Source organism: Pongo pygmaeus, chromosome 2, assembly GCF_028885625.2.
Source record: "Pongo pygmaeus isolate AG05252 chromosome 2, NHGRI_mPonPyg2-v2.0_pri, whole genome shotgun sequence".
NCBI lineage: Eukaryota > Metazoa > Chordata > Mammalia > Primates > Hominidae > Pongo > Pongo pygmaeus.
This window is the reverse complement of record NC_085930.1, coordinates 138,711,785-138,738,604: the sequence shown is the minus strand read 5'-3', so window position 1 is coordinate 138,738,604 and position 26,820 is coordinate 138,711,785. Positions and strand designations below refer to the sequence as shown.

The window sequence follows — 26,820 nt, the reverse complement described above, 5'->3', positions numbered from 1 at the left end:
ACATATGGAGACCTCAACTGTTAAAAAAAAAAAAAAAAAAAAAAAAAAAAAGGTTTAGGGAAAGGGGGAAAGGTAGATGTTTCCCCTTGGTGTACACATCAATTTTAGAGAAATATTGTTACACACAGTGAGTAGAGGGTAATGGATAAGAATGGTGGACTTGGCACCAGAGACCTGGATTCAGATGCCAGTTCTGCTATTTCTTAGGTGTCTGACCTTGGTAAGTCATTAATCACTTTAAGCTATTTCCAAAAATAATTCCTTTAATAGAGTTGTTTTAAGAATTAAGTGGATTATGTATGTAAAGCACTTTAGCATGATGCCTGGCACGTGGTTAGTATTCACTACATTAGCTACACTCATTATTAGCCTTGCCGAGTGGAGTTTGTAAAGAACCAGCTTTGAATCTTTAGCTTCCTAGGTCCTTTTGAATGAATCAGCTTGTACTATTGTTAATGGTTTCATTTTATTGCTGAATTTCTTGAATACAGTTATGCTAAATTTTAAAAATTATATTCTTAAATATAAATGAATTTAAGTTGTTCTTCTGTTTTCAATTATTTAGGTATATTTTTTAATTGGTGGGGATGATCAGGTTGACTGGACTCTATAAAGAGCCAGATTTGACCAGAAGGTTATTTTAGGATAATACAGTACTGCTATAATCACTAGACCAAAAAAAAAAAAAAAATCTCTAGGAAATTTAATTTTGGCTTTGAGTCATCTTTTAAGATTAATTTTTTTATTTTAATTTTTATTATTACCTCAGTGATAGATGGGGCAAGCTACCGTTATCACCTAAACAAAAAACTACATTTTCCAAGTGGGTACGACCAGAAGATCTCACCAACAATCCTACAATGATATATACTGTGTCCAGTTTTAGCATAAAGCAGGTGAGCATTTATTTTGTATGATTTTATAGAAAAGTCATCATTTTAAAGTAATTTGTGTATAGATTTGAGTTTTTTCTTAGATTTTTTATTATATATTCAGGTACAGAAGTGTAATTGGAAAAATTGTTCATTCTACACATTTTGACTGAAACATGCTGAGATAGTATAAGTATAAATCACAGTTTTGAGTGGTTACAGATTTTTATGTGGGCCCTGTTTATCATTATGTACCTGTAAATGCAAAAGTTGAGAATCTGAGTTTCACCTTTGATAAAGGAATAGGTATCAGCAATAGAAGGATATTTGATTATTTGAGTAATTATTCAAAATCAATTTTTTTGAAATACATTATTTAATTTTTCTAGGATTTATTAGAATAAAATGTGTGAGTTGGCAGTATAGCGTTTCTATTTGTTACTTTCCTATTCAAATAATAACCAAGAAAATATTTAGTATACATTGTAGCACTATTCAAAATAACAAAGACATGGAATCAACCTAAATGCCCATCAGTGACAGATTGGATGAAGAAAATGTGGTACATAAACACCTTGGAATACTATGCAGCCATAAGAGAATGAGATGTCTTTTGTAGGAACATGGATGGAGCTGGAGGCCATTATCCTTAGCAAACTGACGTAGAACAGAAAACCAAATACTGCATGTTCTCACTTATAAGTGGGAACTAAATGATGAGAACAGCTTAAAAGAAAGAAACAGCAGACACTGGGTTCTACTTGAGCATGGAGAGCAGGAGGAGGGAGAGGAGCGGAAAAAATAACTATTGGATACTGGGCTAATAGCTGGGTGTTGAAATAATATGTACAACAAACACCTGTGACACGAGTTCACCTATGTTACCTTCCACGTGTACCCCCGAACCTAAAACAAAAGTTTTAAAAAAATATATTTAGTATAAAAAGTAGGTACTTGGGGCAATGTACCTATATTGCGGTAATGTTGAAATTACATGAATGAATATGAATATGTTATTCTTATTAACAGACAATAGTATCGGATTGCTCCTTTGTGGCATCACTGGCCATCAGTGCAGCTTATGAAAGACGTTTTAATAAGAAGTTAATTACCAGGTAAAAATGTGTCTCTCTTTACCTTTTTTGTGTAATTGTCCCTTAACTAGAAATTTAAAACTTAAGCCTTATCTGTATAGAAAGGGGAGAGGGCATATCATTCAGAATGTGGCCCTTCTGTAGAAATTAAGCAGATGATTTATGAATGTGGAAAGATACGCTAAAACAGTCTTAAGAACCTATACACGTAGTTAATATATATGAAATTAATGTGTTTTGAAATAAATGAAATTGATCAAAGTAAAATCATGTCATATTGATAATACTTTGTAATTGGACTGTTAAGTGAGGTAGTCACTAGCCACATGTGGCTATAGACACTTGAAATGGGTTAGTCTGAATTAAGAGGAGATGCACTGCAAGTGTAAAATGCATGAGATTTTGAAAACTTAGAACATAAAAAATGCAAAATTGCAAAATATCTCTAATTTTTATGTTGATTATATGTTAAAATCATATTTTGATTTGTGATTAAATAAAACATCAAAATAGGTTTTGCTTTTTTTTTTTTTTTTGAGACAGAGTTTCGCTCTTGTTTCCCAGGCTGGAGTGCAATGGCATGATCTCGGCTCACCACAACCTCTGCCTCCTGGGTTCAAGCTATTCTCCTGCCTCAGCCTCCCAAGTAGCTGGGATTACAGGCAGTTTTACCTTTTTAACTTTTATTGTGGTTACTAGGAAATATAACGTATTTCTGTTGGCTTGAACTGCTTTAGAATGTATTGAAATGTTTCTGAAATACTTTTTCAGTTTTTAAAAGATACATTAGCTTAAAATCATTCATTGCAAGAACTAAGCATTGTAATTTTTTCAACTTTTCCTGAGCGGTTTTTGTGTGTTAAATCCTAAGAGTATAAAGATGAATTAGACGCAGTCCTTAGTTTCAACTATTTGCCATATAAGTGGTCCAAATGTATTTTAAAAGAAAATTGATACTGATAGTTGTTGAAGTATGTTATTGTATAATTTTATGCAACTTTATGTCAAAGTTGTATCTACTTGCCTTAGTTGTGGTTAATTGAAGTGGTCTTTACTTCTTAGGGCCAGTGGTAAAAGATTATTTTAACTGGCTTAAAATATATACACTTAATAGATGATTTATTAGGGTATATAAGTTAACATTGAGCACTTTTCAGAATATTTTGAAATTTATGTCCACTTTGTGATCTCAGAAAATTACCTAATTAATAGTAAATAAGCACTTTGATTAGGGTGTAGTTCATTTTCTAGGCCTATTGTAGGAAAATATTCTTCTGTTTGTTTTTATGAAATTGCCAAGACGGTAGTATATTCCTGAATGAAATGTCCTGTATAGTAGTAGATATTGAATGCTAATGTTGGTATTTTAATATTTATTTTTCTTACAAAAGCATAATTTACCCTCAAAACAAGGATGGTGAACCAGAGTACAATCCATGTGGGAAGTATATGGTAAAACTTCACCTCAATGGTGTCCCAAGAAAGGTGAATAATGTCTCTCCCCACTCCCATCCCTTGTCTGTCTCCCCTCCCTACCTTTGAATCTTGAGTGAAATCATTAAGAAATGTCATCTGTTTAAACATTTTAAAAGTTAGAGTCTGTGATATTATATATTACTACCAGTAGCATCATGTGTTAATAATTAAAAATTAAAACCATGACAAGTATAAACTTGTTTTTTAAATGGTTTTGAGAAAATTTATACAGTTTCAAAAAGTAACATTCAACTAAGGATTGCTAATGCTTAAAATAAATTTTCATCTGATAGTTCATCTGATTGTTTTGATTAAAAGGAAATCAGACAAACTAAATCTGTTAGGTCAGAAGAGTGTATATGTAGTCATAACTTAAGTGTAAGAAGCCTTTGAAATTATTTCCTTTTAAATATATATGCATAATTTTAATTCACACTAATTTCTTTAAGGAAAGACTCTGAATTCTGTTATAAGGGCCTTGCATTGTTAGGGTTCTCCACCACCTGTCCATGTTGAGATCCGTGCAGCAACATCAGCATCACCTGGAAGCTTGTTAGTTTTGCATAATTTCAGGCTTCGCCCTAGACCTGCTGAATCAGAATTTGCATTTCACGTAGATCCCCTGGTGATCCAGCCTGAAAATCGTTGCTCTGTAGTTCAGTAATACTCAAATTTTAGTATGCACAGAATCACCTAGCAGGTGATTATCTGTTATTAAAACAGGTTTCTGGACCTCACGCCCAGAGTTTCTGATCTGGAGGTCTGAGATGAGATCAAAATTTGCATTTCTAACAAGATTCCAGGTGTTGCTGATGTTGTTGCCTAGAATACTCTCTCAGAGCCATTTTACCTGATTACTTAAAAAGTAAAGAAAATTATTGAGAATAATTTTACTGAACTATAATTCTTGACCTCTTGTTTAAAGAATCTGTAAAGATGTATTGCATAATCTTCCTGTTGGTGTTAAATCAAAATTCTTCTTATCCTCATATCTCTCAGAACACGTTTTTTGTTTTGTTTTTTTTTTGAGATGGGGTCTCACTCTGTCACCCAGGCTGGAGTGCAATGGCATGATCTCGGCTCACTGCAACCTCCGCCTCGTGGGTTCAAGTGGGTCTCCTGCCTCAGCCTCCAGAGTAGCTGGGATTACAGGCACCCGCCACCACGCCCGGCTAATTTTTGGTATTTTTTAGTAGAGACAGGTTTTCACCGTGTTAGCCAGGATGGTCTCGATCTCCTGACCTCATGATCCTCCCGCCTCGGCCTCCTAAAGTGCTGGGATTACAGGTGTGAGCCACCGCACCCAGCCTCAGATCACTTTTTAATATAAATTAGATACTGTATCTGATTACTTCCTCTGTTATTTGTATGTATTTTCTAGCCATAATGTTCTACTTCTACAACTATACGTGAGCCTTTTTATAGGTTTAGAATAAAATGATAATAATACTGTATTTAAAAGTGAGGCCCTTTTGTAATTATTTTAAATGTACGTTTCTAGAATAATATAGGTTGAGTATCCCTTATCTGAAATACTTGGTACCAGAAGTGTTTTGGATTTTGGATTTTAAAAAATTTTTAATATTTGCAGAATACCTACAAGTTGAACATCTCTAATCTGAAAATCCAAAACACTCCAGTAAGTATTTCCTTTGAGCATCATGTCAGCGATAAAGAAGTTTTGGATTTTGGGGTATTTCAAATTTTAGATTTTTTATTTCAGACGCTCAGCCTTTTAATTTCAGTGATAGTTACATGACATTTAATCAGTTGATCAAGGTTATCATCTGACAGATTAGCTTGTAAAATTGAATAAAGACATCATATTAAAAAGAACATTTTATAATTGGTATGATTCTAGAAACATTACCTTAATAGCCGTCAGCATATTGTGCCTTATATTTTATCAGTATGAAAGATATGTTTTTATTTCTTGATAGAAAGGATTTTAAGATATTTTGTGCACCTAAGAAGGTTAATGTTCTCTTTCTCCAGGTGATAATTGATGATCAGTTACCTGTTGATCACAAGGGAGAATTGCTCTGTTCTTATTCCAACAACAAAAGTGAATTATGGGTTTCTCTCATAGAAAAAGCATACATGAAAGTCATGGGAGGATATGATTTTCCAGGATCCAACTCCGTAAGTAATAGATAAGACGATCCAGACACAGATTTAAGCTATCTAATATAACTGTTTTAAATTTGAAAAATTCTAGATAGTCTTTTTGTTTATAGGGAAAGAGAGCAGATTATCAACCCCTGAAAAAGGATGACTAGTCCCCGTATTATGGGGATATATGTATTTTCTTGTGTATCTGGGAAAGCCTAAACCATGTCTGCTTTTGTTGGGATACAAGGCTAATTATAAATACAGTGTACCTTTCCAGAGCAGTCTGTTTAGATCATATGGATGTGTCATATTGTCATGTATATTTTTATTTGTAATTCAGGTTCAAGGAGTTACTTGTTTTATCCAATCTTAACAGAACTTAACCTGTAAGATTGGGGTGTCTGCCAGTGACCTTTTGTTGCATGAGGTAAACTAGACTTGAGCCAGAAAGAAATTAGTCAGATTGGCATGACTTTAAATTCTTACAATAACCAGCCTGTGGCCTTAGAAAAAGTGTTTAACCTTTCTTAGCCTCTTCATGTATCCATAATATAAGGATAATATCCACCTCTTGTCTTAAAGTCGTAAAGATGAAAATTGCATCTTTATTCCAACAATAAAATGAAGTGACGTATGCAAATCACCCATCATTCGTAAGTGATTAGTTTCCCTGCCAAACCAGGTATCCTTGACTTCTCCGGTTCTTTTTTTTTATGCCCAGTTCTAATGCTAGGCAAAGAATATATAGGTCATAATTAAATGCAATAGGATGTTACGGTTTTTCTTTTCCCAGCCTATGCTTTCAGTTGCTCTATCCTTCACATACTTTTAGTTTAGCTTTCTAATTGTTGCTTGTTAATTTACTCAGTGACGTTTAGAGAGAGAAAGAATGGGAATGTATGTAAAACATGAGGAACATCATTGCAAGAACTCACTAAAGGACTTGCGACTGCATCATTGAAGCAGTTTTTTCTGTTACATGTCTTTTTATCATATTCACCTGTAAAATAGTTTATTTAGGAAAAGCAACAAAGATTGTAGGGAAAAATATGCATGTTCAAATTCAGGTAGGAATTTGAGTTAAATAAGAAGTATATTACTGGTTGAAAACAACTACCTTCTGATTTACTTCTACCAAAATCATTATGCCAAATCAGTGAGATGTAATAGCTGCTCTGGGGATTTAAGAACTTGCAAATGACCCTGGCAGTCCTGAAATGTGTTTCTGTTGCAGAATATTGATCTTCATGCACTGACTGGCTGGATACCAGAAAGAATTGCCATGCATTCAGATAGCCAAACTTTCAGTAAGGATAATTCTTTCAGAATGCTTTATCAAAGGTAAATATTTTTCTTTGTTTTATGTGTGTGGTAAATGTGGCCGTTTAAAAACATCATGCTAGCTGGCCGTGGTGGGTCATGCCTGTAATCCCAGCACTTTGGGAGGCCGAGGCAGGCAGATGACCTGAGGTTGGGAGTTGCAGGACCAGCCTGACCACCATGGAGAAACCCCATCTCTACTAAAAATACAAAATTAGCCGGGTGTGGTGGCAGGCACCTGTAATCCCAGCTACTCAGGAGGCTGAGGCAGGAGAATCGCTTGAACCCAGGAGGCAGAGGTTGTGGTGAGCCGAGATTGCGCCATTGCACTCCAGCCTGGGCAACAAGAGCAAAACTCCATCTCAAAAATAAATAAATAAAAATTTAAAAAATAAAAACATCATGCCTTATTTAGAATAGAGATTGCAGAAGCTGTTGTTTTTAGTTATTAAGGAAATTGTTTTTAAAATAGACTTCACATTTTGTACTTCCTATAGTCAGTCCTCAGTTATCTTCTCTTAATAGTTACAGTTAATCCAAATTGTAGATAATCCAAAATATTAGAATATGTAATACGGAAAAATTATTTTAGATTTACTAATTAGTTACCAAGTTGAGGGAAAGTGGGAAAAGAGAAGTCTGAGAAGTTAAGCCTTAAATGGATAATCCATATCCATTTAAGGGACTGGAAGTTTGTCTAAACAGTAATATACATTCGGTTGCAAAACTAGAAAGCTCAGTGATTTAATAAATAAAATGATATGCCTGTTTGGGAAATGCCTGTGGTATTTCACGTCTTTATTTTTATTTCTAAACCACTTGAAATTTAGCATTTGTTTTCCTTCTTTGGTAGGTTTGTGGTTTAGAATTAAGTTGCCAGAAACTTAAAAAAAAGAGAAATGTGATAATTTATTTTATATATTGTGCATTAGAAATGTACTTCTTTTTGAAAATTCTTCAGGGGTAGGAACAGCCCATTTTCGTGTAAGCCATTAGACTAAAAGATGGTGTGATCTTAGATTACAAATGTGTTTTATTTTAATTTATTGTCTTTGGGGTTCATTCCAGATTTCACAAAGGAGATGTCCTCATCACTGCGTCAACTGGAATGATGACAGAAGCTGAAGGAGAGAAGTGGGGTCTGGTTCCCACACACGCATATGCTGTTTTGGATATTAGAGAGTTCAAGGTTTTGCCTTAAATCTTTTTATTTTTCTTGTTGGATAAGACATTGCAGGGATCCCAGATAATTTATCAGACTTTTGAATACTGAGAAATCAAGGTTTAAGTGGAGTTTATAAACCATTTCACCTACTACATTAACTTGATCTCTGCCATTGGAAGTTATGAAGTTAAAAGGTGGGGAAGGAAATCATAGGGATGGCACAGATACTGACGACAGAACAGAAATGCTGTTGTTACACCTCTTTGTCTTTTCCATAAAACCAGCAGTTTTGAGGTGGAATACATAGCTCCCAAGATTGCAAGCTGCTTCTTGGTGTTTGGATCAGTCACAGTGTTAAGCTCTAGAGCAGTGGTCGCCAACCTTTTTGGCATCAGGGATCTGTTTTGTGGAAGACAGTTTTTCCACAGACTGGGGGGTGGGTGGGAGCATGGTTTCAGGATATAACTGTTTTACTTCAGATCATCAGGCATTAGATTCTCATGAGGGGAACACAGCTTAGATCCCTCGCATGCACAGTTCACAATAGGGTTCACACTCCTATGAGAATCTAATGCCACCACTGATCTGACAGGAGGCAGAGCTCAGGCTGTAATGCTCACTTGCCCACTGCTCACCTCCTGCTATGCGGCCCAGTTCCTAACAGGCCATGGACCAGTACCTGTCTGTGGCCCGGGGGTTGGGGACCCCTGCTCTAAAGCATAGTAGACACTGAATAAATACTTATGAAAGTGGGCCAGGCATGGTGGCTCACATTTGTAATCCCAGTAACTTTGGGAAGCTGATGCAGAAGGCTCTCTTGAGGCCAGGAGTTCAAGACCAGCCTGGGCAACATAGTAAGACCCCACCTCTACAAAAAATAAAAAAATATTAGCTGGGCATAGTGCCATATGTCTATAATTCCAGCTACTCAAGAGGCTGAGGTGGGAGATTGCTTGAGCACAGAAGATCAAGGCTGCATTGAGCCATGATCACACCACTGTACTTCAGCCTGAGTGATAGAGACCCTGTCTTAAAAAATAAAAAATTGTGAAAGAGGAAGAAAATAGGAAGATAGCTGGGCATAAGATACATGCCAGTGTGTTTTGTGTGAGCAAGTATTTTTCTTCCTAGAAGCCCTTGCGTGCTGTGAGGCCTTTCAGACAGACCCTATTTCTGCAATATCTGGTTAGAATATTTGACTTCATTACTTCTGAGGTTGTTGTTATTTTTAACTGAAAAATGGATTGGTTTTATGGATTCGAAAATACAAAGATTATTAAAGAAGTACTATTTCTTAATGAAAGACCCTTGATAACAGAACAAATAGAAGTAGTGATCAGTCAGCAATAACAGAGCACTACTATGTGTTAATTAGACTGGTTTTCTTATGTGTGGCACATGGAATTACAGTCACGTGTTGCTTAGTGATGAGTATACATTCTAAGAAATGCATTGTTAGGTGATTTTGTTGTGGCACAGACATCATAAAATGTACTTACACAAACCTAGATTGTACAGCCTACTATACACCCAAGCTCTGTGGTATAGCCTAGTGCTCCTAGACTACAAACCTGTACAGCATGTTATTGTATTGAATACTGTAGGCAATTATAACAACTTGGTATTTGTATATCTAAACATAGAAAAACACAGTAAAAATACGGTATAAAAGATTTTGTTAAATGGTACACCTGTATAGGGCACTTACATGATTGGAGCTTGCAGGACTGGAAGTTACTTTGGGTGAGTGAGTGAGTGGTGAGTGCATGGGAAAGCCTAGGACATTGCTGTACACTACTGTAGACTTTATGAACGCTAGACATGTAGACTTTATAAAAATATTTTTTTCTTCAATAATGAATTGTTCTAAGCCAGTCAGATTCATCAGTGGTGGTTGTATACCAACTTTAGTGATACGAATGTTATTAATAAGTTCTGATTAACCCACTACCATCGGAGCAGCCCAATAATAAATTAACCTTGGCTTACTATAATTTTTTACTTTATAAACTTTAAATTTTTTTTAACTTTCTGGCTCTGTAATAACAACTAGCTGAAAACACAAACACATTGTAGAGCTGTACACAAGTACTTTACATGAGCTTTTTTCTGTTAATTTTTTTTTAGGCTGTTTTGTTAAAATCCGAAACATAAACACACACATTAGCCTAGGCCCACATGGGGGCAGGATCATCAGGATGTCACTTGGCAATAGAACTTTTTCAGCTCCATTATAATCTTATGGAACCACTATGATATATGTAGTTCATCACTGTCTAACATTTCATTATATGGTGCATGACTGTATATGAATTAATGAGGACAGTAGGGACCTATTGCACCATTTTAAAATTTATAGTCTTGGAACTTTCTAAATTAGCTGGTCAGTGTTGAACCCCCCAGCCATGCTCTATAGAATTGTTTCTTTAAAAGTGGCATAAAAATTGCCCACTTAAAGCAAAAAATATAAAAATTATGTTAAATTAAGTACGCCAATAAGTTTGGGGTTTTTTAGAATTGTAATTTGCCACAGATACCAGTCAAAACATTTTAAGTGGCTGGGCACCGTGGCTCACACCTATAAATCCTAGCACTTTGGGAGGCTGAGGCAGGAGAAATGCTTGAGGCCACGAGTTCAAGACCAGCCTGAGCAACATAGCAAGACCCCATCTCTACAATAAATAATTTTTTAAAAAATTAGCTGGGCATGGTGGCACGTGCCTGTAGTCCCAGCTACTTGGGAGGCTGAGGTAGGAGGATCACTTGAGCCCAAGGTTGCAGTGAGCTGAGATCACACCACTGCACTCCAGCCTGGTTGACACAGTGACACCCTGCCTCAAAAAATGTATATTTATATATAAAGGTTTTCTCCAGTACTCTTTTATTGGGTATATTCAAGGAGTTTCCTAGGTGCATTATTTTTATTTTTTATTTTTTGCTACTTATATTTTGAAGTGTTTATTCAATTCTGACTTCTTTTTTTTTGAGACAGTCTTGCTGTGTCGCCCAGGCTGGAGTGCAGTGGCGCGGTCTCAGCTCATTGCAAGCTCCGCCTCCCAGGTTCATGCCATTCTCCTGCCTCAGCCTCCCGAGTAGCTGAGATTACAGGTGCCTGCCACTACGCCCAGCCAATTTTTTATATTTTCAGTAGAGACGGGGTTTCTCCATGTTAGCCAGGATGGTCTCAATCTCCTGACCTCATGATCCACCCACCTTGGCCTCCCAAAGTGCTGGGATTACAGGCGTGAGCCCCCACGCCCGGCCAATTCTGACTTCTGTTTTAAAATATTTCCATATTTGATTCAAGCATTTATCTCTAGGACCTCTTTTTTGCAGAAAGACCTAATCTTAGACTCTGACAGCTCTGCTCAGTATTACATCATTGGTGGCTTTCTTCACTTAAAGAGATTTTCAATATTTATTAATTTTGCATAAAAGTGCTATCATTTTTGTTTGACTACCTGTAATCTGCTCGCATATTCCAAGGTCTTCATTTTAGTCTCAGTGATTCTCTCTTTGGGTCATTTTTGTGTCTTTGAGGTGATGTTTCATAAATAGTCTACTATGGAGTTACATCTCCAGATCAGGGTGCTGACTTCAGTTCACACAAGTGTTATCATAGAATTTCTGAAGCTGTCCAAGGCTTTTCCTTTGCTGCTACTTGGAAATAACTTTAGAAATTGGATGTTTCAGCAAAATCAAATTTTTTTTTTTTTTTTTTTTTTATTCTCTAGCATTCCTCCTTTTTAGGGCTGGTTCTCTACCCATCCAAACAAAATCTACATCCATATCTTGGTGTCCTTGAATATCACTGATGCTGGGGGTCTGTCTCTGAAAAGCTTAGCAGCAATTTGCTCTCCTTTGTGCTGCTCTTTTAGGAAGTGTTAAGAGTCCTGAAATGAGGCAGATTACCTGCTTATGGAGAATTAAATTTTTTGAAAAGAAAGGAATTAGAGTTAAATGTCGGTTGACTTATGTGTGGTGAGACACATATGGTGTAGAAGATATTGATGAAAGAAATTGTATTAATGAAGCTTCTAGGGAATATAGCCTAAGAGGAATGAGTCTTATGTCCAGAAATCACATACATCTACCCCCAGCCACAATTTGTCACCATTTAAAATAGCAAAGGAATGTGTTGTTGTGGTTGTTTAGATGTCTCCCAAACAGTTTGATTTATGATATCGTTAGAAAAAGTACACCATTTCCTAAGGTGACTGCTTGCAGTAAGATAAATATTATTTTGGATTTACCACCTCTTTTATTTTCCCGAATCAATGTAATCAATTCTGTAGACATGCCTGGTATTTACTGAGCATTTACCTTTACATTCTGTTCCATAAATGAGTGGAAGATCTGAAAAGGGATGATAGTGTCAAGGAGTTAATGATTACACTGGGGAGTCAAGATGACTACATTTGTAGGAAACAATATAAGATAGGATACTATTTGTTTTAAACTAATGTAATACAGATTGCTAGCACTATGAAGTTTGGAGAATTCAAAGTAATTAAAAGAAAGAAATTACTAAATGCTAGATACTTTATGTTAATTCCATTTGATCTTCACAGCCATCTTCTAGGGACACATCATAATCTTCATTTTATATCTGAGTAAATGAATGTTCAGAGAGGGTAAATGACCCACCCAAAGAACTGGAATTTGGTCCCATTTTATTCTGACCCCAAAGTCCATGTTCTTTTCTCTTTTCTTCACTATGTCTGTCTGCACTGAGAAGAAAGGGTAGCTAAAGGGATCAAAGAAGGCCTTTCAGAAAAAGGGAACAGCATAATCAAATGCCTTTAGAGGCAAAATTGAATAAGGATTTTATTGCATTCTGAAAGGAAAAACTAGATTAGAGCCAAAGGTACATGGAGTATAAATACTGGAAAATAAAGTGGGGCCAGAGTAGAGTGAGCTTTGAAAAGGCAGAACATACTTCATGCTCTAAGGCAGTACTGTCTAATAGAACTCCTGCAATGATGGAAATGTTCTTTATCTGGGCTGCCCAATGCATTAGCTACTAGCTACCTGTGGTCATTTAACATTTGAAATGTGGCTGCTGTGACTAAGGAACTGATTTTTGAATTTTATATAATTTTAACTTAACTACATGCGGTGAAAGACTACACTATTAGACAGCTCTAGGGAGTAGGTAGCCATTTACAGTTTTTGATCGATGTATGACCTGGTGAAAGTGTTAAAAATATTAATTTCAAGTTGATTTGAAGGGAAAAGAATTGGTAAGTATTCGGTTCATCCTGTAATAAGAGAACTAATATGGTAAAAACTGTTTTGCAACTTAATGTTATCTCCTGCTTCTTTTTTATATAGGGGCTGCGATTTATCCAGTTGAAAAATCCTTGGAGTCATTTACGTTGGAAAGGAAGATACAGTGAAAATGATGTAAAAAACTGGACTCCAGAGTTGCAAAAGTATTTAAACTTTGATCCCCGAACAGCTCAGAAAATAGACAACGGTAAATATATCTTTTTAATTGTAATACCATTTATTCTTCAAAAAAAAAAAAAAAACATGTTTTAACAAGACAAAACGTGTAACTGACTTAAATCATTTAGCATTAAGATTTTTTTAGATTAACAAAGATATTAATTTTCAGGAATATTTTGGATTTCCTGGGATGATCTCTGCCAGTATTATGATGTGATTTATTTGAGTTGGAATCCAGGTCTTTTTAAAGAATCAACATGTATTCACAGGTAACTTTTTGCACATTGCAGAGTATGCTTTATAATAGCATCCACTTTCTTCACTTAAAAACATAATGGTGCCAGGCACGGTGGCTGATGCCTGTAATCCCAGCACTTCGGGAGGCCAATGTGGGTGGATCAGTTGAGCTCAGGAGTTCTAGACCAGGTTGGGCAACATGGCAAAACCTCGTCTCTACAAAAAATACAAAAATTAGCCAGGCATTGTGGCGCACACCTGTAGTCAGTCCCAGCTACTCAGGAGGCTGAGGTCAGCAGGTTACTCAAGCCTGGGAGATGGAGGTTGCAGTGAGCCAAGATCACGCCACTGCTCTCCAGCCCGGACAACAGAGCAAGACTCTGTCTCAAAAAAATAAATAAAAAATGGAATGGTTAATTTAGGAAGACTAGCATTCCCTCTTTTTGTCACGCCCACAGTGACTATCTTGTTAATAGTTGTTTTCTCTCCATGCTTCCTAGTTGTGCCAAAAAAATTTAAAAACAGTAAAACAAAACCAAAAACTCGGATAGCTTAATTCACTTTTTGAAATAGTGTTATATTTTAGCTCTATGAGAAATTTAATTACAACCTTCTTTGTTGACTTTATCTTTTAGTACTTGGGATGCTAAGCAAGGACCTGTGAAAGATGCCTATAGCCTGGCCAACAACCCCCAGTACAAACTGGAGGTGCAGTGTCCACAGGGGGGCGCTGCAGTTTGGGTTTTGCTTAGTAGACACATAACAGACAAGGTACTGATACCCTTCTAATGATATCCCATACAGAAATTTTTTTAATGTAGTTAGAACATTGTGAAAGACATACGTAAACCCCAGCCTGTTTAATTTACATAGGTGCCCTGAGAATAGTGTTTTCTCAGATAAATGAATATTTTCCTCTAAGGAAATTTGTATTTTATAAGTATACACTTAAAATCTTGTTCAAAAGTCATCTCTGAAGAAAAGTATGAGGGAGTTTATGCTTTTTAGTGAGGGTTTGGGGGTTGATCGTATATAGTTTAGATATTAATATTAACATTGAAATATGCTGAAGGGAGTTTGGAAATGTTGAATAATTAATCTTGATTCTGTAAAGGTTAACCATAATCTTAATAGCCTCTGAATCTTATTTAATATATTACTTCATACATTGTGGTCATCTATTAAAATGACAATTTAATTCAGAAAAACAGTGTTTCTTATAGCACTAAATAGCTGAAAACAATGCTCTTAAAATTAGAGGTATTTTAACTTTAAAGAGCATTTTTTGTGGAGAGATTTAAAAAGAAAATAAATAGCATTTTGAACCCATTTTCTAACCACATTGGATTCTTTGTGATTTTAGGATGATTTTGCGAATAATCGAGAATTTATCACAATGGTTGTATACAAGACTGATGGGAAAAAAGTTTATTACCCAGGTATGTTTAGTAGCCCAGCAAACATTAAAATAAACATACATGAGATTTTATTTATATGATTAAGTTGAAAAATGACACATTTTATGTAGATAATATAGAGAAATAATTATGTTGATAGACTAATAGAAACCACTCAAGCAGATGGGTATTCATGCTGTTCTGTGTTTTGTTTTGATTTGTTTTAATTTAGAGACTCCAAGGGGGGATTTCCATATTCTCGCACATGGCTGTCAGAATTTTATTTCTGAAACTTAAATGATGTCTTTTACTCTAATCAAATGTATTCTGTGATTTTCCTTGAACTCCTGGATAAAACCTAAGCTCTTTAGCATGATATATATGGCTTTTTATTCCCACCTTAATCTACCTGCCCCCCTTTATTTCACCCCCCAGCTTCGCACAGTTGAGATAGTTGCCACTCCAGAATACACCATGCCCTTGTTGCCTTTTTTCACATGGTTTCTTCTCTCAAGAATCTCTCCTCCTGCCTTTTACCCACATTCCTTTCTCCCTATTCTGCTTAATGCACATAGTTAAGGTCCAGCCTAAATACCATTCCTTCCACTGGGCACCTGAGATATTTAACACATTGTATTGAAACCACTTTGCTTTCACATGTTTAAAAAATGTGTATCACTTAGTGAGAGAAACTGTCTTAAGGCTGTGGAGAATAGTGATGAACAAAACAGGATTCTGCTTTCATAGAGTTTATGTTCTAGTTGGGGAGACAGTTAATAAGCAAAATATCAAGTACTGATACACATGTGTAAAAAAAAAAAAAAAGGATTATGTGTGAGTGACTGGTTGGTTGCTTTTGGTGGGTGGTCATAGAAGACCTCTTTGAGCAGGGATGAGAAGAGCTATGAATAACAAAAAGGAACCGGTCATGCAAAGAAATCAAGGGAAAAGCATTACAGGCAGAGGGAACAGCAAGTACAAGGACCTTACAGTGAAAAAAGATGGTGTATTTTTGGAACAGAGAACAGGCCAATTGCCTGGGTAGGTGTGGTATCAAAAGAGGTCAGAAAGATTTGCAGAGGTCAGATCATATGAGGTTCTGTACACCACAGGAAGGATTCAGAGAGTCTTTGGCTTGTCATAATCAGGAAAATGACATGTCCTGGCTCCAAATGAAGATGCCAGCTAGGCTGTTGGATTTTTGAATAGAGTTCTGGGGTAAGGGTAGAGATACAGATAGGGGAGTCAGGAGCATATAGATGGAGTTTGAAGATAGGACTGTATAAATCACCTGTGAAGAGAGTTGTGGGTACAGAGATTAACACCCAGGATCTGACCCTTGGACTCTCAGACACCTTGAGGTTGAGCAGAGGAAAAAGGTACCACAAAAGAATTTGAACAGAGGGCCTGATGAAACAGTGAGGTTTCACATAACCCAAGCAAAGAACATTTTTCAAGAGAGAGAGAAAGGACAATTGCATCTATTGATGTTTGAGAAGTCAAATGAGATGAGGTGAGAGAAGAAACTATTGTGGGAACTAAATGATAAGAACTTATGAACACAAAGAAGGAAACAACAGACACTGAGGTCTACTTGAAGTGGGGGGAGGGTGGGAGGAGGGAGAGGAATAGAAAAGATAACTGTTGGGTCCTGGCTTAATACCTAGGTGATGAAATAATATGCACAACAAACCCCCATGACACGTATTTACCTTTGTAACAAACATTCACATGTACCCCCAAACCTAAAATAAAAATTAAAGAGAAGAAACTATTGGACTTAGCATCGTGGCAGTCAGTCATTGTTGACCTTGATAAGAACAGGCATAGTGGAGAGGTGGGGCTAGAAGCCCAGTTGGGTTGGTTTTAAAAGAGACTATGATGTAAGGAAGCAATTGTTGACAGTTCTTGCAAGAAAGCTGTGCAAAGAAATGGGCAGTGATGGGAAGATGTGATCAGAAGTGGTTTAAGTCTTACTTTGTTTAATCATAGGGAAGTATGGCATTCTTCCCTATTACAGTGTGTTGATGGCAGGCACTGAGTCTTGCCAGTCAATATCCCTAGGTTCTGGAGTGGGCATGGCACATAGTAGGTCCAGTGACAAATATCAAGTTAAACTAGCCAAGCTTTCCTTTTTTTAAAACAATGCTCCATCTTATTTATAGTGATTTTGCCTTTTCAGAATACTTTCATGTTTATAATTTTATTTTAATTACAACACTCTGCAGTAAATAGGACAGGCCTTGTTCCCTGTTTGACAGAAGAGTAAACTAAAACATGGAAAGGTTAAAAACCTTGTTCAAGACCCGCAGATATGCCAATTCTTGACTCTTCTCACTAGATCACACCACCCCTGATCATTAGAGACTTATGACTTGTTTGAGATACCAAAATATTGAGTTTTTCTGACAGGTCCCATTATAAATATTCAGCGTTCCTAAATAAGCTAAGTGAGACCATCGATCTTAACATATAGTAATTGGCATGCATAAAATTTTATTGTATCAGGCTTGACTGGTGGGAGTATCAAATAATAATATATTAGGCAGCATTCTTTGTAATAACAAAATATTGGAAATAATCTGAATATCCAGATTTTCTAAATAACCAATTGGGGATGTAGATAAAATGTCATATTTGTATGATGGAATATTATACAGGCAGTTATAAGAAATAAACTATCTGTATAGAACAACATAGCTCTTTTTAAAATGTTGAGTGAAAAATGAAAGATATAAGACATACACTATTTTTTTTTTTTGTATATACACTTATACCAGAAACAGTTATTTGTTCATTCATTTTTAGGAGTGGGTACATTTGTATTCAAGTCTAAAAAGATGCTCACTAAATCCGTCAATAGAAGGGAATAAGATAAGGGTAGTGGTTAAAAGAGACGTTGTTTTATGAAAAAGCTAGAATGACCAAAAAAAAAAAAAAGTTAATTTAAACCTGAGTGGTGAGGAATATATATTTTTATATACTTTTTTGTATTTTTTTTAATTTCATCTCAAAAGAAAAAAAAAAACTAACCCTGACTTTAAAATCCTCTATGGGAGAAAAATGCAACACAGAACAAATAGGAGGAATTACTGAAATGCAACACAGAGCAAATAGCATGTACTATTATACCTCATTGAAAGTATTCAAAAAGATTATTTTTATTAGGAACTGTTTAATTTTAAAGTTTTCAACTGAAATTATAATTCACTAATATCATTATGTTTTAAGGAGAGAATCAGTTAAGGAGATGTCCATCCAAGTAATTATTTTTCCTACATCAACCATAAAATTAAAACTAAAGAAAGAAAAGTCTCCTTTTCTCTAAGCCTACTTGTTTGTTTGCAGCTGACCCACCTCCATACATTGATGGAATTCGAATTAACAGCCCTCATTATTTGACTAAGATAAAGCTGACCACACCTGGCACCCATACCTTTACATTAGTGGTTTCTCAATATGAAAAACAGAACACAATCCATTACACGGTTCGGGTAAGTAAAACCAACACACAATGACAAAACACAGTAATATAAAGTACGTAATATGCTCTGCTTTGTAAGTGGTATTATCTGGAGAAAAAGTTTATTTCTGAAAATATATTGCTCTCTGTTTTTGTGCTTATCATTTTAATAGTAAATTATACTTTCTGTAGAAAATAATACATTTGAAAAGTTTTTATTTTGAAATAACATTTTTATTTTCATAGTAATAGTTTAGCCACGCGGTAATATAGTATGTTGGACTAATACATTTTTTTTTTTTTTTGAGACAGAGTCTTGCTCTGTCACCCAGGCTGGAGTGAGTGCATTAGTGCAATCTTGGCTCACTGCAGCCTCCACCTCCCAGGCTCAAGTAATTCTCCTGCCTCAGCCTCCTGGGTAGCTGGGACTACAGGTGCTGCCACCATGCCCAGCTAATTTTTGTATTTTTTGTGGAGATGGGGTATCACCATGTTGGCCAGGCTGGTCTCAAACTCCTAACCTCAAGTGATTCACCCACCTCAGCCTCCCAAAGTGCTGGGATTACTGGTGTCAGACGCCTCTGCACCCAGCCAATACATTTCATTTTAAAGCAAGCAATAAAAACTTATTTAGCCATTTAATATTTTTATTGACTTTAAAAAGACTTTGAACTTAGTGAAAGAGAATCAGTCACCTAGAAATATACTGCTGTCATCTAGCTGGGAAGGTCATTGTAATTTTCTTCTATATAGATTTGTTTGCTCTAGATAAGCAGCTCAATTTGAATAGATTTTTAGTGATGAAAGGGACATTGGGAGCTGCTACCACCCCTTCCTTTTTCAGATGCAGAAGCCACAGCCTGGAAAAATTGTGATTTGTCCTGAGGCATACACAGTAGCAGAGAAAGCCAAGACCAGACCCCTAGCTTCTCAGTTCCCAGCTCATTAAACCTGACCTGATACTAGGCTGCCTATAGAATAATGACTTGTGTATGCCAACTGATTTTTTTAGTCTTCCAATATATTAATGTATCACTTTGATGTTCTTGTAAGTGTAAAATTTATCAATACAGTCTTTTTTTAAATCTAGGTATATTCAGCATGCAGCTTTACTTTTTCAAAGATTCCTTCACCATACACCTTATCAAAACGGGTGAGAAAATTCATTTGATTGTAATCTCAGCATTCTTTTAGAATTTTTAAATTCCCTTTCCCATTTCTCTCATTTTATTGTTTATATTTAGCAATTTATTATGAAATAAAGACATTCTAAGGCTTCACAGGAATATAAGGGAAACGTAAGTGGCCTTCAATTTGGGTTGGAATACAAGATCTTCAGTGAGCAACATCTGTGAAAAGAAAATTCAGAGAAAGAAGATGAATGCAAACTTTGGTTGTTAGAGAAGGCAATGTGGATGAACCTTAAAAGTAGAATTTGAGACTAACTGCAGGGTGGGCTACATGTATAGAGGAAGATTCTATGGAAAATTCCTGGTAGAAAGAACAACTTGATTAGAGGCTAAGAGATGGAAATAGGGGTTAGTGTAGCAAAGCAGCCTGGCTGTCAGCAGCAAATAAAGATGGGAGAGAGGGGTTGGAGCCACAGAGTGGAAAATTGCCTTTTTTTTTTTTTTTTGAGATGGAAAGAAGTTTTGTCTTTAAGTGGAATTGGAGAATGAAATTTTGTTAATACTAAAACTTTTGTTTTTATTAGATTAATGGAAAGTGGAGTGGTCAGAGTGCTGGAGGATGTGGAAATTTCCAAGAGACTCACAAAAATAACCCCATCTACCAATTCCATATAGAAAAGACTGGGCCATTACTGATTGAGCTACGAGGACCAAGGTTTGTGATGAGTAACTTTCTTAAATTAATGATGTTCTATTACAAGTGAAGATAGTATAACAAAAAAGTTTAGAAACACACCTAAGCATATATGGACATTGTATTTGTAACAATAGCATTATAGTGGAGTGAGGAAAGGACAATCTTTTCAGTAAATGGTATGGAATAATTGAGTATCCATGTGTAAAAAGGGTAATTAGAACCCTGTTTCACATCAAATTCCAGGTGGATTGCAAACCTAAATGTGAAAGGCAAAACAATACAGCTTGTAGACAATAATGCAGGAAATGTTTTAACCTCAAGAGAGGAAAGATTTCTTAAGACAAAGAGCATATTAAAATATTTGTAAATATGCTACATTGATAAGAAAAAAATCTGCAGTTTTTAAAAAATAAAAACACTTTATAAAGGGGGCAATCCAGATGGCCAGTAAACCATTGTAATAACCAGAAATTGGAAACATGTTCATCGACAACATTTAAGATTATAACATAGTCATATAATAGAGTCCTGATATAACAATGGAAATAAATTACAGCTACACACAACATAACGGATAAGTCTTAAAAAGCCACATGTACAGAATACATACCATGTGATTCTCCTTCTGTGAAGTCAAGAACAGACAAAACTGGAATACTCATGTAAGGATGCACACTAAGCTAGTAACACTATAAAGCAGAGCAAGAGAGTTATTACTATAAAAGCTCCATTGGGGGATGGGAGTTGCAATTAGGAATATACAGGGAATTCTGTGGTGCTGAGAGGATTTGTTGATCTGGGTGGTGGTTACCCAGGTGTTTATTCACTTTGCAAATGATTAAGTTGTATATATGTTTTACTAAAGTGTTATGTTTCATAGTTTTAAAAGGTTTAAAAAATATAGAGAATACAGCCTGGGCATGGTGGCTAATCCCAGCACTTTGGAAGGCCAAGACAGGAGGATCAAGTTCAGGAGTTCAAGACGAGCCTGAGCAACATGGCAAAACCTCATCTCTGCAAACATTTTTTTAAAAATGTAGCCAGGCATGGTGGCATGTGCTTTGTGTAGTCCCAGCCACTTGGGAGGCTGAGGTGGGAGGATGACTTGAGCCCGGGAGGCAGAGGTTGCAGTGATCCCAGATGATGCCACTGCACTCCAGCCTGGTCGACAGAGCAAGACCCTGTCTCATACAACCACCACCAAAAAAAAAAAAAAAACAATACAAATGAAAACAGAACTACCTTCTAAATAAGATTGGGCTTAATTTTCCTTTTCTTACAAACTAATCCAGCAGCAGCAGTTAATAACCATTAGATACGAAGATTTGATTAAACTATTTTTCCACAAGAAAGTCATTTTTAAAACCTCTACCAGTTTGATAGGTGAAATAGGTGAATAAACCTATTTGCTCTTTTGTACTTAATTTCTAGATAGATTGAACATGTAATAATGTTCATTACAATATTGTCTATTCCCTATTCATGTTTCTTGCCCATAGAGTTGTCATTTTTTTTTAATTATAAGCATGAATAAGATAAGGGTATTAACTCCTTCACATATTTGTGGATATTTTTCTCAGATTGTCATTTTTCTCCCACATAGAAAAACATTTCATTTTAAAATAATGAAATCTGTCTTCTGGTTTCATTTTGCTGTGGACAGGAACTCTCACCACATTATCAAATTAATTTTCACCATATTCTGATTATGGTTCAGTTTTTTGCATTTAAAAAATTCATATGAATATATTTTTATATTTGGTATGAAATACAATTTAACAGTTTTTTTCTAAATTTTTTGTTACCTCATCACCATCTAAATGAATCTTTCCTTACTGATTTGGAATGCCATGTTTATAATATGCTAAGTACTTCTGTAAATTCAGATTTTGTTGCAGGGCTTTCTTTCCTGTCCCATAGGCCTTTCCATTTGTTACAATAACAATTTTTTTTTCTTTTTTTTTTTTGAGACAGAGTCTTGCTCTGTCACCAGGCTGGAGTGCAGTGTGCGATCTCGGCTCACTGCAACCTCTGCCTCCTGGGTTCAAGCGATTCTCCTGCCTCAGCCTCCCAAGTAGCTGAGGCTACAGGTGCACACCACCATGCCCAGCTAATTTTTGTATTTTTGGTAGAGACGGGATTTCACCATGTTGGCCAGGATGCTCTTGATCTCTCGACCTTGTGATCCACCCACCTCCGCCTCCCAAAGTGCTGGGATTACAGGCGTGAGCCACCGCGCCTGGCCAATGACAATATTTTTAATTATTCCCTGTGGCCAGGTGCGGTGGCTCAAGGCTGTAATCCTGGCACTTTGGGAGGCCAAGGCAGGAGGATAGCTTGAGTCCAGAAGTTCCAGACCAGCCAGGGCAGCATAGTGAGACCCCTTGTCTACAAAAAAAAATTTAAGAAATTAGCCAGATATGGTGGTACATACCCATAGTGCCAGGTCCTGAGGAGGCTAAGTGGGAGAATCCCGAGTCCAGGAGGGCAAGGCTGCAGTGAGCCATGATTGCTCACTGTACTCCAGCCTGGGTGACAGTGAGACCCTGTCTCAAAAATAAAAAAGAGGTCGGGCGCAGTGGCTCACACCTGTAATCCCAGCACTTTGGAAGGCTGAGACTGGAGGATCATCTGAGGTCAAGAGTTCGAGACCAGCCTGGCCAACATGATGAAACCCTGTCACTACTAAAAATACAAAAAAATCTAGCCAGGCACAGTGGCATACCCCTGTAGTCCCAGTTATTCAGAAGGCTGAGGCAGGAGAATCACTTGAACCCAGGAGGCGGAGGTTGCAGTGAGCCAAGATCGTGCCTCTGCACTCCAACCTGGGCAGCAGAGTGAGAGTCTGTCTCAAAAAAAAATAAAATATTTCCCGGGGAGCTCTTGGTAAAAATACAGTGTCTCTTAAAGTAAGCTTAATCCGGTGTTAATCTTTAAGGCTTCAACTGAAATATATAAATGGTGTGTTATGATCAAAAATAGAGTATGTTTCTCTCTACTGAAACTTCAGAAACATAAACTTAGTATGACATCTGCACTTCAGATATAGTTATTTTAAATCACATGTTTGAGAATATATATTAATACAGTAATTCTGTTCATTTTAAATGCTAGGCAATATAGCGTTGGATTTGAGGTTGTAACAGTTTCTACTCTAGGAGATCCTGGTCCCCATGGCTTTCTGAGGAAATCTAGTGGTGACTATAGGTAATGTTGGCATTTTTATTGTATCTGTTTTATACTTTACTTTTTGTGGCATCATCTTCTATAAACCGTATTCTCATTTTCTCTAAATATAGGTGTGGGTTTTGCTACCTGGAATTAGAAAATATACCTTCTGGGATCTTCAATATCATTCCTAGTACCTTTTTGCCTAAACAAGAAGGACCTTTTTTCTTGGACTTTAATAGTATTATCCCCATCAAGATCACACAACTTCAGTGATGGAGAAATCTCAAGTTACTGGCTTTTATACTTACCAAACATCAGTTCTTCAAATAAGGACACAAATCTTCAGGATAGTAAGCAGAACAATCAGAATGGAATTAAATCTCTGAAAACGCGTTACAGGGGAATCTGGTGCTTGTCAGGGTGTTTGGTAAGAACTGTATATGGTCAGAATTACCTAAATCACCTAGAGGTACCGTTTACATGGTTTTGTGTATATAGAGTTGGCTTGCATTTTAGGGGCCATTTTGTATAAAAAGTGCATGTGATTAAGATTAGACTCAGTCATCACTGTGAGATGCCTTTGCTAAGAGGATAAAGGAACTGAGACCAGATGAGAAAAAGAAAGGATATAGATTCCTTGAGTGGAATAGTGGGCTAGATTAATATACTGAAATATTTCCATCGTTTCCCTTTTTTGCAGAGCATGTGGAAGTTAAACCTGCTTGATTCTACTATACATCTTGGGCAACTAGTTACCAAATGAATTGTGCCACCATAACTGATTTTAATTTTGCATTATTTATGATTTTAAAATGTTTGTTGCCCAGGTGTTATGAAAGAATAAAGCTTTTAAGTATAGACTACCTTAGCATGAAGATGCTCATGCCTAAGAATGAAAATTGTTGAGGTTATCTCCCATTCAATCATGTAGCAAGAACTTAAAGAAATTCACTACTGCAGTTTTTTATTTTTAAAAACAGTAATTGAGATATTGAAGACATTACAATTTAGTTTGTATGGTCTTTTTTTAAATTGCTGTATCGTTCAGTCTCTTGTGGCAATAGCACTTTGAAGAAGATAGAGAATTTAATATATGGTGATTGGGATATGTAGCATTCAGAAAAAGTGAATTGCCAAGATACTGGTGTCATGTAAATTCCCACTTTACATAAAAACCCATCAGGACAGAATGATGCTCAATATTTTAAAATTCTAAAAATAGGGTGGGATTTTTCATTGTCTCTACTTTATAATTATCAAATCTTATTTTGTATTGCTACTACCTTAAATTGAAATAAAATGTTTATACTTACGTATATTGCATAGTTTAACTTAGAGTTATTCAAAGATTTCATCTGTCGTGTTTCATGTAAATGAGAACAGATTATTTGCATGAAAATATATACTTCAACAAAATCTGTTCTTTTACAGAGTAGTGGTAGATTATTACACTAATGAGATTTCACTTTGGTAAATACTTCAGGCTTTCAGTTTTAGCCTATTAATTTTAGGTGGACAAACTTAACAAGTTTTCTGTTACTCTTTAAAAAGAAAAAATCCAGAACATAAGAACTGTATTATAAACACATGATTTGAACCTGTTGTGGTAAAGATCTTGTACAGGATACAAACTAAAAACCTAATCCCTGCCATCAAATTTATTAGAAGAGACCTATATATGAACAACTTAAGGCACTGATTTCTATAATAGAGCTCTAAAAACATGCCACCAGTGTATGAATAAGGGAAAGATTAATTTTGGCTGGACCAATATAAAAAATTGTATTTGAAGAATTGATACTGTAACTTGGACCTTGAAGGTAAAGCTTCAAAAGACAGATTATTGACCATTTTCGAGTGTTTACTGTGTACCCAATGTGTATATTTTTTTAATCTTTCCAATAGCTGAATAAAGTATAGATACTATTATTTGTACTTCTTACAATTGAGGAAATAAGCCTAAGAGATTAAAAGATTTTGCCCAGGGTTCACAAGCCTTCTTCCCTGAGCCCTGATTGAGCTGCTGTGTGTGTCTCATGACACCCACAGACACGGCCGTCTAGTCGAGGGAGGGACAAGATCTAGACCTGTTGTAGAGGGAGGAAAAACAATCCAGGCCTTTTGGAGGTTCTAAATAACAGACTACTCAGGAGTTGTTAGAGAGGATGACTCAAGTTACTAATTCACATGGACAGATGCTCATAGCTTCAGTGAAGGTAAGTTTTGACACATTAAATTGCCCAGAAAATCCAGTCTGGAATCAACATGGTATAGTAAGCGAGATCACCCAAAAAGTCAAGAGTCACATGAACTAAGATGGTTAAGAACTGATTTGGGGGAAGTTTTTTAGAAAGTATTTCTAATTTAGAAAAAAATACATAGACTAACAGGAGATACAAGAAAACGAGGTTTGGGGGAGGATTAAGAAGCCCAGTGAACAGAATTCCCAGAAGAGTATAATTAAATGTCATATGTGGTGGAGATAAAGAGGCCACAGTGACAGCAGTGGGGGCAGACTACGTAAAACTAGAAATTTGACTAGGTGATAGTATGAGAAGGGAGCCCTGGTCAAAAGGTGGTCTGCATCCCTTTCTGGTGTAGGAGACAAGCAAGTGGTAGGCTGATGGGAAAGGGGGATTGAGGCAGGAAACAAGAGAAAGTCCTAATGCCCATAAGGAATACTCTAGTGCTACTGACTGCCCAGGCTTTGTCTTTTGTAAAGACAAGGGAAAGAAAGCCCCAATGTTAGAAAATTCCATCCCACTTTCATTCTCTACAAGAAGTACTTAGAAATTTCTAGTTATTAGACTGTATAACTTGACTCTGCTATAAAAACTTTATCCTAGCTTGGGCTATTTTCCAGATGGTGTTTTTTCTAGGAGGAAAAAGAATTGCCTCAATTGCAGGGAAGTTTTTGCTAATGGTAAGTCAAGCAAGTCTCAGTGTCTTTACTACAGGTAAAAGGGTGTAAGGAGATTTTATGAGAACTGAATGAACCCTGAAGGTCACTAGTCAAATTCAGGTATGCTGTTAAGTGTTCTTGTTTGAGACCCAAATTACAAGACTGGCCAATTTTTGTATTTTTGGTAGAGACTGGGTTTCACTATGTTGCCCAGGCTGGTCTCGAACTCCTGGGCTCAAGTGATCCACCAGCCTTGGCCTCCCAAAGTGCTGGGATTACAGGCATGAGCCCTTGGGCCCAGCCGGCTGTTTAATGTTCTTAAATAGCACAAGG

At 36.3% G+C, this 26,820-nt stretch overlaps 1 protein-coding gene across 2 annotated transcripts in view; it reads left to right on the top strand.

The window, feature by feature from the left end:
* Positions 1–24,901, top strand: part of CAPN7 (calpain 7) — a 45,770-nt gene extending 20,869 nt beyond the window's left edge. The window contains exons 7-21 of one of the 2 annotated variants that reach the window (XM_054483232.2): positions 770–896; positions 1,902–1,987; positions 3,358–3,451; positions 5,438–5,584; positions 6,789–6,895; positions 7,943–8,063; positions 13,374–13,518; positions 13,660–13,759; positions 14,363–14,498; positions 15,091–15,166; positions 18,473–18,618; positions 19,678–19,740; positions 20,302–20,432; positions 23,529–23,621; positions 23,714–24,901. In XM_054483232.2, the coding sequence (XP_054339207.1) occupies positions 770–896; positions 1,902–1,987; positions 3,358–3,451; positions 5,438–5,584; positions 6,789–6,895; positions 7,943–8,063; positions 13,374–13,518; positions 13,660–13,759; positions 14,363–14,498; positions 15,091–15,166; positions 18,473–18,618; positions 19,678–19,740; positions 20,302–20,432; positions 23,529–23,621; positions 23,714–23,858 (1,717 nt within the window). In that variant the 3' untranslated portion in view covers positions 23,859–24,901. The remainder of the gene's footprint in view (positions 1–769; positions 897–1,901; positions 1,988–3,357; positions 3,452–5,437; positions 5,585–6,788; positions 6,896–7,942; positions 8,064–13,373; positions 13,519–13,659; positions 13,760–14,362; positions 14,499–15,090; positions 15,167–18,472; positions 18,619–19,677; positions 19,741–20,301; positions 20,433–23,528; positions 23,622–23,713) is intronic. The other variant, XM_054483233.2, reaches the window with a different exon arrangement.
* The last annotated feature ends 1,919 nt before the right edge of the window (positions 24,902–26,820 follow it).